Source organism: Cydia pomonella, chromosome 6 (assembly GCF_033807575.1).
Source record: "Cydia pomonella isolate Wapato2018A chromosome 6, ilCydPomo1, whole genome shotgun sequence".
Taxonomy (NCBI): domain Eukaryota; kingdom Metazoa; phylum Arthropoda; class Insecta; order Lepidoptera; family Tortricidae; genus Cydia; species Cydia pomonella.
Genome location: NC_084708.1, coordinates 26,084,031 through 26,097,191, shown reverse-complemented (window position 1 = coordinate 26,097,191; position 13,161 = coordinate 26,084,031). Strand labels below are relative to the sequence as shown.

At 41.5% G+C, this 13,161-nt stretch overlaps 1 protein-coding gene and 1 long non-coding RNA gene across 2 annotated transcripts in view; both read right to left on the bottom strand.

Moving 5' to 3' along the window:
* Positions 1–15: 15 nt before the first annotated feature.
* On the bottom strand, positions 16–6,398 carry LOC133519382 (uncharacterized). The gene is made up of 2 exons (XR_009799625.1): positions 3,524–6,398; positions 16–2,300 (listed from the first exon to the last, which is right to left on the bottom strand). It is a non-coding gene; the product is annotated as an uncharacterized LOC133519382 (long non-coding RNA).
* A 35-nt stretch (positions 6,399–6,433) lies between these two features.
* LOC133519380 (transportin-1) overlaps positions 6,434–13,161 on the bottom strand; it is a 33,468-nt gene continuing 26,740 nt past the window's right edge. Inside the window, exons 13-17 of the mRNA XM_061853436.1 lie at positions 11,558–11,653; positions 10,536–10,611; positions 8,976–9,123; positions 8,618–8,772; positions 6,434–6,557 (exon numbers count right to left, since the gene is read on the bottom strand). Coding sequence (XP_061709420.1) covers positions 8,638–8,772; positions 8,976–9,123; positions 10,536–10,611; positions 11,558–11,653 — 455 coding nt within the window. The 3' untranslated portion in view covers positions 6,434–6,557; positions 8,618–8,637. The remainder of the gene's footprint in view (positions 6,558–8,617; positions 8,773–8,975; positions 9,124–10,535; positions 10,612–11,557; positions 11,654–13,161) is intronic.

Sequence of the window (13,161 nt, the reverse complement as noted above, 5' to 3'; positions counted from 1 at the left end):
AAATAAAAATCAGTATACTTTTTCGAACAATGAGTGCTTTATTTAACGAATTTTCTGGTAAAATATGTCTGTCTATAATGAGGTCACTGCATTACAACCAGAACTTAAGATCCTGACGCGGAAACATAACCACGCTAGAGCGACTACAGAATACCATCCCTATATTTGCCTCGTTTAATCAATTTAATTATCATATGAATTTAAAGTACAATTTCATTAATCGTTAATAATTTAGGTGGATTTAAAAAATGTACATTGTAAGGATTTGTATGTTTTTTCATGAAACATTATAAAAACAAAGTTATCCATATGTATTCTCGTCCATATGGATAACATTTTTATACAACTTAATCAGTTTTCGTTTCTAAGCAAAAGGTACGAGCGTCAGTGTCGGTCAATACTAATGGACAAAGTGGCACAGAAGGAGAAGCTTAGCGCCCCAACTTTCCAAAATGATTTGCACCCGCTAGCAACAAAGTTATGTTCAGATGATTTCGGATGTCGGGTACGCTCATTGAACTATTATTACTACGTATAGAACGGCACAGGGAACCAGTATTTTGTGCCTTGAGTTGTAGACAACAAACCATAGAAGCGGAGCGTGAATCTACGGCGTTTACGACGTTTTGGTCGCGCGGTACATCGCCACAATTTTATTGATTGCTTGGCTATAATGGCTTCTCAATAACAATAATAACTCAATGTGCCCGCTTTGCTACTTCCGCCGCTGACTGTACCGTGCCCATTTCATTAAAAACGTCACTTACAACCTTATCCATGTACGTAAATTTTTGAAACCCATCATCGGAATCTGTACTCGCTCCATTTACAAGATGTTACAACAAATGTTAACTTTCTAAATGTAATGCTGAAATTGTACAAATATTTTAAACACATTGTAACACAGAAACAGTTTTGCCGCACGCAGTTGACAGATAGCTAGAGATAGACCAACTAAGGCAAAACTGTCATTTTATAACACGCCGGTTTCGCGCACACATTCGCTACGTGTAGGCGTGAGCCGTGAAAGCTCGTATACGTATAATCGGCTTGGCAAGAAGTCACACTTTCGTCTTAGCGGCGCTACCTGTCTGTCTGTCAACTCTGTGGGCTGATGTAATATAGCTGTATAACTATACCGTACTTGGCTGATTTATATACAGTACATTGCGATGATTTATATAATACATAAGGTGTTTCGAGGGGTACAGTTTGCGCATCACTAAAGTGTGACCAGAGGGATGTTTATCTTTATTATGTTTTGTTGAGCTTGTGTTACTTTTTTTAATAGTATAGTATCAAATTCAATGAAGGAAATGGTCTGACAATTACGAACATTTATTTAGATTTTACACTAAATTATTCAATTAATGATTGTAGTAAAGTAATATACCGCATACAAACATCTCAAGCGTTCTTACAACAAAAATCTGGCAAACCGTTTCCGTCATTAAGTAAAGTTCGAAATATGAAAAAGCATCTTTTAATTTTCCTGCGTTTGTACTGACAGAAATGGTTGGCCAGACTGTATTAGTATATCGCTTCCTTACTCTTACGTGCCATGTTAATAGACAAATCATGTCTTTTTCTTAGTTTTCTTACATATTTTATCCCTCCCTGGTCACTCTTTCATAATTCTATAACGAATCTGCACAAACTGCATCGCTCGAGTAAATAATGCTTAATTTGTTGACGAATGATACATAAATTAAGGGAATATAAAATAAACATAAAAATATTCGAAAATGGCCGAGTACAACAATATACGATACATACGAAATAATCACGTCGCCGAAATACAGCCATCGGTCTCAAAAAAATATTTTAAAAAAAACTAAATATATTTCAGAAAACAAATATTATGTTAAAATTAGTTTTAATCTAATGTTGGCTTTAAATTTTCCAAATAAATTCAACACGAAATTTTTAATGTGTTTCCATATCAAAGATAGCTACTATTAAGAGAATATATTGTTGTAATGATAACAGTGTGTTTCATTTAGCAAGTATCAGCCAGTATAACCTAAACATTTGGTACAACTTAGGTTGACAAATGAGTATTGTACAGTAAGTTGAAGTCAACAAATGAAGCGATGTGGTTTGGCGAGGTGGTCTGTAGCAGTGGGTCGCAACTGCGTCTACTACAAAATGACTGAACACCGTATCAACGTTGCAAGTCATTCAAAATAAAGGTTGGCAGAAAGTGCAGAAACACGTACCCTGAATTCACCTGTAGTATATGATATATAACTTCGTTTTATTTCACAATAACTTGTATCATGGCCGGTCAGTAATTAAACCTGTGCTGTGCCCGCCCACCGCCTCCGTAAGGTTAGTACGTCTTTCGTCGGGAACTGTACACGTTTTTATAACAAAGTTCCCACTGATATAGTGAATTTGCCTCTTAACAAATTTAAGTCACACGTTAAGAGCTCTTTGTTAAGTAAGGCGTATTATGCTGTGAATGATTTCATAGATGATAAGGATGCCTTTAAGCCAGTAGCTTGATCTTGATAGTATGATAAAAATGTAAGTAATAGTGTTTTCGTTTTCTTTCTGTGAAATAACCATACTAGCGTCCAGTAGAACTGACACAAGAGAACATCATGTTCTCGTTTGATTGTATTATTTTAGTTTTGGACACTTAGAGACCTTATACACCTCTAAGATTTTATTTTATTTTAAATTTTATTTTATTTTAAATTCAATTTTATTTTAATACCTATTTTAATGATTTGGACACTTAGAGACCTGTACATCTCTAAGTCAATTTAAATTTATAATTTAGTTTTATAGGTAGGCACTCCTTATGAATAATATTTAGTCGCGTTTATGTGGCGCTATGCCGTCTTTAATGTAACTTACAAGCACAAATGTAGTATCTCACAATTTTTTATTATATTTTTATTAATACAACCCGGCAGCTTGAACATGTCATGCTCGCTAAAAAGTCTTTACTTACGGTGGCGTCGTTGATCGGGTCGCCACTTTCCCGAATGAAGGTTGAGGGAGGCGATGGCTGAGATACACGTCATACTCGTGAACGGGTGCTGTTTGTGGAGACCGGTCTGTTTAAGCTTACACGGGGTACAGGTTATGTTAAAGTATGTAACTTTACTTTTGAGTGACATTAACGTGAGACACTTCATTCGGTTCTTGTCTGTTTTATTTTTTTTGTCTTTTAATTATTTATATAAGAATTCAAGCCTTGGCGACCCTCTACATCTCTAAGGATAATTTAATATATTTTTTATATTTTATCTCTGACACTTAGAGACTTATACATCTCTAAAGAATTTTAGTATTTTATGGTTTTATTTTTTTATCATAGTTTTTTTTTTTTGTGTAATTTGACATTTAGAGACAGTATACATCTCTAATAAAGTATTTATTATTTCATAGATTCGATATTTGTAATTGTTTTTTTTTAAATTTATTGTTTGTAAAAATGGACATGTAAAAGTGCCCCTGTGGCCTATTTGCTGAATAAATGTTTGATATTTGATATTTGATATTTGAAAACATTAAGGAATACTTTTAGTCTATTTTTTATAGTATTAAAATGGTGCGGCGAAGCTAGTGCCGACTGACGAAGTTAGGTTATTTTAGAATTATTATTTTTTTCCTTTTAAACTATTTATAGACAGCTCTATTTATAGTGAATCGAATGGATATCTATTTTGTTGTAAAATTACTACTTTTATATTTTAATTCGGCGAAGTTAGTGTTCCTCGCGCTAGATAGTTTGCCAACCCATATTTTCAGGGAATTGCAACATTTATAACGGACTCTGAAAATTACATATGACAATTCAATATCAATTTAACAACATTAAACGTATAGGACGATATCAATGATGAATGAATTTCGACAAGACGATTATTGCTCTCAATAAATAACTTTTATAAAATACACATATTACATACAATACGCTACATATGATACATGCACAACGTAATATACGCGTCGCAACACACACACACGCACACGCCGCCGGGGACTCTCACGCACACAACCACGTTACCAACTATTATCACGGTTTCTTTTAGAAAATAAAAACAATCTACTAGCCTTAAATATAATAAGAGGTCACCCGTAACCGTCCTACTAATGTATTCCACTTAAAATTAAACTTTAAATTCTGTGGTGCTGTCATTTATTCTCAATTCGCCGGGACATACATGTAATTATAATGTAAATGTTGTTAAGTACATAGTTATTACTGTATGTTTTTATTCTATGGTCCACTTTTTACGATGACATTACGAATAGTTGCTTATTTACTTACAGTAAATAATCCGTTTATCAAAATGAAACGCAGTTCCGGTTGTGTGGTAAAATTCAAATATTTAACGTATTAAATAAGGAAACGAAGGCATTTATTTAGCATTTTAATTTTACGACAGATTTAGTAGAGGAGAGCGGGGCTAAGAGCGCCGGGGCAAGTTGTTCCGATGAGAATAAGAACGCAAGTAAACAACGGAGCGAATCGTATGAGGAATCTGGCGAAACGTTAGGACTCTATCTATGCTACTGCAGGAGCCGTTTTAGTTGCTTCCATTATAGTAATATAGTAGTTATGGAAAAATACGAGAGCACAACTAACCCCATGGATTAATATATTTTCACTTTTTTTATTGATATTACACAAAAAAACACATATTTCGACTAACTGTAAAACACTCTTTTAATGTATATAAACTGAGATTTATTTTTTTACGGATTAGTTAGAATTTGAAACGACGGAACAACCAGCCTCACAGCAGGGTTACTTGTCCAATTCCGACCGATCTCATAAAAAATGTTCCGGTAAGAAAACTCTAACGAAGCACAAGAAATGCAAATAATCATTGCTTTTTAATATTATAGCGTATTTATTTTAATGAAGGAAACGCTTGACTGTGTAAGTTACAAGCATACCGATAGATGGCGTTGTACATAATTCACAGTCTCCGACACGGCCATCCTGACATTGTACGTGTCCCAACTTTTTAACGGAAAAGCAAACGCCACCACTGATATAATTCCGATAAAATAGGTATCGACGAATTGAGAATAAATCAATACTACTGGGGATTTCGTTCCTACGGGGACCGGCGGCCCGGCGGGGACTAGAGGGAGGAACTGGAGGGAGGGACGGGACCAACGACACACGACTCGAACCAAATATATACCGTGCGACGCCAAATTATACGATATTCCTTCGGAATGTACCAAATACCCCGGAAAACCCTTACTAATATTTATTATTTGCGCGAACACCGCTCCGATCGCGCACGGTACGAATACCATTCATCACGATTATCAAAATTCAGATCCCCGATACGTCTGAAAACAAAACTAATGGATAATAACGAGCGTTTTAAAGTCAGACTTTTCAGCTTTTATAAAACAAAAATAACAATTTTATTCGCATATAATAATAATATACATCGTAATATGTATTTACATATACATAATATTTTTCATTTCATATACACATAAATAGTAATTTATATGATGCATCAAGTTGCCCGGGCAGAGTCGGCCGTGGGGGCATCGTGTGGCTCTCCGGCTCCAGCGGCCCTACCACGAGGCTCGGCTCGGCCAACCACAACATGCGAATCCATTAAAACAATATACAACGTAAAAATACTATTTGGTATATTATATAGCAGAAATCTAGCAGTCATATACTCTATCAAAGCCGCACATCGTATCTACATCGACACAGACATATAATCGTACACAAATATTAGTCAAAATAAACCAGTCACAAATCACAGTTGACATAAATTCTCGATTTCACTAAGTCTTGTAATTTATACTTTTATGTATCATAATCGTTAATTTTAACACATTCATTTAACACTACACTTGATACTGAACGTTTCACTGAAAACAGACAAACTATTTGAAAAATAACGCTTACGACAAAAGTGCGACAATGTACTTTTTAGTAAATATTGTTACTTTTAACAGGTTTGAAAATTAAGGTTATTCAATGTTAGTATTAAAGATCGAACTGAACACAAGGGCATCGTTAGTTCTTGAGCAGGAACGGCCTCGATCGACTCGAACTCTAAACATCACTGTGCGGTCCCGGAACTAATAGATTTACGAGACAACTAAAACGGTTCGAGATAGAAAACTCATGCAAATCTGACACCGCGAACCCACCTGATGGCATCGATTCGATGTACAGACACTTAAATTAAAATTTATAATGGTCAAATCTATTTGTACAGGAGGCCCGGAAAAACCCGGTCGAAACGAGCCGAGCCTCGAAAACGATTAAAAAAATACAAGACTCATCTGAACTACAGCTACGCTAGGACTATCATGCATTACTCCGCACCCAACGAGACGCCGGCGATCCACCGCGCCCGCGGCCGGCGGGGACAGCTCCCCCCCCCCCCCCCCCCCCACGCCCCCCCCACGTCGCTCCCGTGCGGGGCCTCGCCCCCCACCTCGCGCCGCCCGCCGCGCCCTGCCCGGTGCTCGGAGAGGATCCCTACGCTCGGAGGCTGTGGCAGCCCCCGCAATGTCGTACCCGACCCGATTTGACATTGGTTCCCCTGCAACAAGTAGTGTCGTGTTACTGCAACACTTTTATTGTTCGTACCTCACTTGTGTTATATTAACAGGGATACCGCGAACATCTAATTGAAATTCGACTATTACGCTTTTGGATTATATACAGTTTTGAGACGTCTTCGTATAAGTGTATCAGTAGTGTGTTGTGTTGGCGTGCACGTGCACTCACCATAGTGCGCCAGCGGAGGCCTATATGCCGCACATGGCGGACAGGCGCGCGCTGAGCTGCACGGGGAACTGGTCGGTGTATCAGTAGTGTGTTGTGTTGGCGTGCACGTGCACTCACCATAGTGCGCCAGCGGAGGCCTATATGCCGCACATGGCGGACAGGCGCGCGCTGAGCTGCACGGGGAACTGGTCGGTGTATCAGTAGTGTGTTGTGTTGGCGTGCACGTGCACTCACCACAGTGCGCCGGCGGAGGCCTATATGCCGCACATGGCGGACAGGCGCGCGCTGAGCTGCACGGGGAACTGGTCGGTGTATCAGTAGTGTGTTGTGTTGGCGTGCACGTGCACTCACCACAGTGCGCCGGCGGAGGCCTATATGCCGCACATGGCGGACAGGCGCGCGCTGAGCTGCACGGGGAACTGGTCGGTGTATCAGTAGTGTGTTGTGTTGGCGTGCACGTGCACTCACCACAGTGCGCCGGCGGAGGCCTATATGCCGCACATGGCGGACAGGCGCGCGCTGAGCTGCACGGGGAACTGGTCGGTGTATCAGTAGTGTGTTGTGTTGGCGTGCACGTGCACTCACCACAGTGCGCCGGCGGAGGCCTATATGCCGCACATGGCGGACAGGCGCGCGCTGAGCTGCACGGGGAACTGGTCGGTGTATCAGTAGTGTGTTGTGTTGGCGTGCACGTGCACTCACCACAGTGCGCCGGCGGAGGCCTATATGCCGCACATGGCGGACAGGCGCGCGCTGAGCTGCACGGGGAACTGGTCGGTGTATCAGTAGTGTGTTGTGTTGGCGTGCACGTGCACTCACCACAGTGCGCCGGCGGAGGCCTATATGCCGCACATGGCGGACAGGCGCGCGCTGAGCTGCACGGGGAACTGGTCGGTGTATCAGTAGTGTGTTGTGTTGGCGTGCACGTGCACTCACCACAGTGCGCCGGCGGAGGCCTATATGCCGCACATGGCGGACAGGCGCGCGCTGAGCTGCACGGGGAACTGGTCGGTGTATCAGTAGTGTGTTGTGTTGGCGTGCACGTGCACTCACCACAGTGCGCCGGCGGAGGCCTATATGCCGCACATGGCGGACAGGCGCGCGCTGAGCTGCACGGGGAACTGGTCGGTGTATCAGTAGTGTGTTGTGTTGGCGTGCACGTGCACTCACCACAGTGCGCCGGCGGAGGCCTATATGCCGCACATGGCGGACAGGCGCGCGCTGAGCTGCACGGGGAACTGGTCGGTGTATCAGTAGTGTGTTGTGTTGGCGTGCACGTGCACTCACCACAGTGCGCCGGCGGAGGCCTATATGCCGCACATGGCGGACAGGCGCGCGCTGAGCTGCACGGGGAACTGGTCGGTGTATCAGTAGTGTGTTGTGTTGGCGTGCACGTGCACTCACCACAGTGCGCCGGCGGAGGCCTATATGCCGCACATGGCGGACAGGCGCGCGCTGAGCTGCACGGGGAACTGGTCGGTGTATCAGTAGTGTGTTGTGTTGGCGTGCACGTGCACTCACCACAGTGCGCCGGCGGAGGCCTATATGCCGCACATGGCGGACAGACGCGCGCTGAGCTGCACGGGGAACTGGTCGGTGTATCAGTAGTGTGTTGTGTTGGCGTGCACGTGCACTCACCACAGTGCGCCGGCGGAGGCCTATATGCCGCACATGGCGGACAGGCGCGCGCTGAGCTGCACGGGGAACTGGTCGGTGTATCAGTAGTGTGTTGTGTTGGCGTGCACGTGCACTCACCACAGTGCGCCGGCGGAGGCCTATATGCCGCACATGGCGGACAGGCGCGCGCTGAGCTGCACGGGGAACTGGTCGGTGTATCAGTAGTGTGTTGTGTTGGCGTGCACGTGCACTCACCACAGTGCGCCGGCGGAGGCCTATATGCCGCACATGGCGGACAGACGCGCGCTGAGCTGCACGGGGAACTGGTCGGTGAAGCGTCGCCAGTTGTCATCGCCGACTTGATTCTTGAACCCGTGCAGGATCTTCGTGAACATTTCCTTCAAGTCGTCCTGTGAACGAACAGAAATTGAGAAAAGAGCGGAATAGAAGACTGGAATATTATTTCTTCATGTTTAGATGGCATAGATTCATGGAAGTTTTGCAGCAAATTGAGATAAGCAAAAAAACGATTGCTTTTATTTTATGTTACATGAGATTATTATATTATAAATGATTTAAATCGGATCATGTGACATGAAACACGAGCACGTACTTTAGGGTGTGTCCACGAAGCGACAGCGTCGCAGAAGAACATGAAGTCCGGCACGACGCCGCCGGGGTTGACCTGGATCATCTGGCAGATGCCGCGGAAGGCCGAGTCCTTCTCGTCGTTGTCTCGGATGTTCCGCAGCGACGAACACCTGCGTTTGTCGCGGGTCAACTAATGTTACAGACTAGTGTGAGCTGACATTTCGATGTCCGTTCTAAATTCTCTCGTAAATTTTGTTCCTAAAGTGCTATACTCCCAAAACGTTATAAATTTAAAAATACCAAAATCAATTAATCCCTCTAGTCTCGCGGGAGAGATATCGCGTCGGTTGTAAAGTTACTTCTATTCCAAGGACGCGATATAATACAAAGTGTATGGAATGTCGAAAATCCCCGAGATTTAAAAGTTTTTACGTTTTCTAAGGGTTAATAGTAGATTTTAGAAATATAACAACTAATATATACTTATTTACCAAATTTCAGTCCTATCCATTATAATAGGAACCTGGCATTTTGGGAATATTTTACACAGATTCTGTGATATTTCAGAAAGTAAGTTCCTATTCCAGCATTTACAACTTTAAACTTGCCTCATCGACATATAATCGCGACGGGTCATTGTTATGCTAAATAATAGTGTGGCGAAATGATTCCGGCTGTGAAGGTCGCGATGATGTGTCGATCTTATTCGGTGAACAGTTTTCTAACATCAAAATTCCACTTTTTAAGACTAAACCAACTATTGGCTCGTAAATGAAGCAATCGTGATAAAAATCTAGAATGGTTAACTGTATACTGGACATAGGATTATCCTGCGTTTTTTTTTCGTTGCTTTATTTACGATAAAATAGATGTTTCATCCAAAAAGAAAACCAGAAGTTAGAAACTTGTTTACTAAACAGACAAGTATGATTCCGCGCATGTCATCGAAATGTCAGCTGCTTCCCTAAGAGGGTGGCGGAACTTAAGAAAGCGATGTCTAAGAGAACGGCGTCTAAGTAATGCGGTTATTAGAGTGAACAATAATGAGTGACTTGCACAAAACATATCTTAATGACACTGGATCATGAGCAGGCCACGCTGAAAGACGGCTACGTTGAGAACAGTCTCCAATATTTACGTTTTTTAAAGTTGATTTTAGTGACCCTTTGGGCCGATTTGACTAACCGAATTAACAAAACTATAAATCTTAAATAATGTATATCATAGCGATATTTTAATTTGAGACATTTGCAATGGTAAAATAATAATACTCAAAACATATATTTTTTTACAAGTGATCCCTACGGGTTTCAACTGTATTGCGTCGTCTTTCAGTTTGGGTTAATAAAATATTTAAATAAATTTTAGCAGTTACATATTTTAGAAAGCGGATGGTGTTCAACACATAGTACAGCACTGAACACAAATAAACAAACAGCACCCATTCTCTGTTAGTGTCAGAAACGATAACAAGCTACAGACACCATCCACGATCGAAACAATATGGGATTAATAACTTATTCGATATTAAAAGTAATCATAATTAATAATATAAAGTAATAATAAAAAAAATACTACAGACCACTGGCGTACAAATTGATGTAATACGGGTGCGACGTCGTGTGGGCACACATAACCTAGCCGACCGATAGTTATCGCTACGGCGACATACCGAGAACAAAACCAAGAAAACAAATCAACAAACCATCCAAAACATACTTAAAGTACATAATCAACGTCAACCAACGGCAACCAATCAGTGTTACGAATACAAAAAACGTGAAACAATTTGGGCTAGTCGTCTAATAAATCAAATGGCTGTTGCTTAAGGTGGCGCGGACTGCCGGCGACACTTGCGTCGAGCTCGCTGTTCGCCCGACTTGACAGTCGTCCTCTGGCGCAGACAAACAGAATATTTCTGATTCGACAAGTCCCAGAAATGCTTTGCAATTGTCAGTGCGAGGTGACAACTCTCTAGCAGATCAAACAGGAGCCTAAGCCTGTCCGGGCCATCTTTTAAGCCGCACGCTTTGGTGCGGGCACTACTTTTGCGTGGAGCACTATTTATGTACAAACAACCCCCAACCAAATGGAGCAAGCGAGACTCAAAGTAAATGTTCTATATTTATGGGGAGTCTTTAAAGTTTTGTTCGTTTAGCCAATAACTCTATAGCGGTTTGTATGTTTTAGTGTAAAATTTACAAATGTTAACAATATATAACTAGATTAATATAATATAATAACAAGTATATGTAACTGAGAAACAAAAGTGGGTAAATTGCTAACATAACAGTTTAGTAAACAGTTAGGGAGCATTCTGCGGCCTCGGCCGGTTGCAAACAAGCGCATTCTCAAGTGTGGCGGACACCGCCCCAACGGAAACAGGAAGATGATCTCATGAACTTATGGGAACTCAATATGAAGCGGTGACAGAAATATATGCACTCCAAATATTCACAGCGTAGCGTACTGCCACCATTTGTCACAAACTGCAAAATATACTATTGTGAGGTAGGTCACATTGTTGCAGAGTTTTAGTAAGTACAAAGTTAACTATGACAAGGAATTAAGTACATTTATTGGGAATAATAAAAGTGGACTGACCTGTATTTTCCAGTAGTGTTTTGGGCGTGTTAGGCCTATTGATTATTTCTACTAAATGGTTTAGCACAAGGGGGATATATTGCGACGTCTCCGGTCCTGAAAAATTCATAAAATCAAATATAACACATGCCAATATGTAAGTACGTTTTCAGATTAGAGTTACCACTTTGAAATTGGGTAATATTAAATAATGAAATGTCAAGCCATTTCCGTAAGTAGAAAAGGCAACATATATGAATAATGTCAATCTTTGTATTTGTATTTATTTATTGTATCTATGTAATCTTCTGTACAACATTCGAATTTCGCACCGTTTTCTACTGACAAAGTGGGTTTGTCAGAGTATATCTCAGAATGTGTTACAATCGCGCAGTTTAAACCCAAACAAATGTAGAAACTAATTTCATCCGCAATGAACACAAGCGGACGTGTATTTAGCAGGATGGCCGTGTCGGAGACGTAATATTTTGCAGCGCTGTGAAGTGGCTTGGTATTCCTCAGTTATCCGGGAAATAGTATTATTCGTTAATATTACAGGCGCGACAGTCCATCCTACCGTTGCCTATGTAATCTTTAAAAACCTGAAGACTGCTTTTTTATGATATAGGAAGCAAAAGACCCCAACACTAGAGGGGTCGGAAGTGCGTTGCCGGCCATTTGCCTTTTTTGAAGTCTGTTCTGTAGTCCCTCGAGAAAATCTTGGTAAAATACATTTCTTTTGAATATAAATCGGATATTCGTTTGAATATAAATTTACACGGCGACCCCGCCCACGCTAACGGTGGAGTATAAACACTGACCGAGCTAGTGCTGGAAGCACGCCTTCGTCACACGTGGAGTATAAACACTGACCGAGCTAGTGCTGGAAGCACGCCTTCGTCACACGTGGAGTATAAACACTGACCGAGCTAGTGCTGGAAGCACGCCTTCGTTACACGTGGAGTATAAACACTGACCGAGCTAGTGCTGGAAGCACGCCTTCGTCATACGTGGAGTATAGGGGTTGCAATCCGGTCCGGCGGATCCGGTAATCCGGCCGGATCCGGCACTTTTCAGGAGCTACCGGATCCGGTAAAAATCACCGGATCCGGACCGGATCCGGTAAAATAAAAAAACGCCTAATTACAGCACGCGCTGTGCGTTTCAGATGAAGAAAAGGCAACGGATACGAGGTATGAAGTTGAACATAACAAAAAACGAATGAAAAAGGTTAAATTTAGTAAGATAAAAATATATTTATTATGACGATGACTGGGAACAGAAGAGGATTTCTTTTTCTTTCATGTTGGTGGCACGATATGACGATTACATAAATACTGTAATAGAAGGAAAAATGAAAGGATGGAGTTCCATGGAAGGCATTCGTAATTTATGCTAAAGAGAAGGTTAATGTCGTGTCATAATGTTGTGATAGGAGATTAAAAGTAAACAAATGAGCAGGATTAAGTCGGCGGTACTCAACCGACTACAGTTGGGCTCATCAATATGTGTGAATGAAGAATATATGATAATATTGATAATCTTTAGTTTTCTCCGATATATGTATATATATGATAAAATATAGATTCTTTTCTATTCAAATTTAAGAGAGAATGTTTTGTATT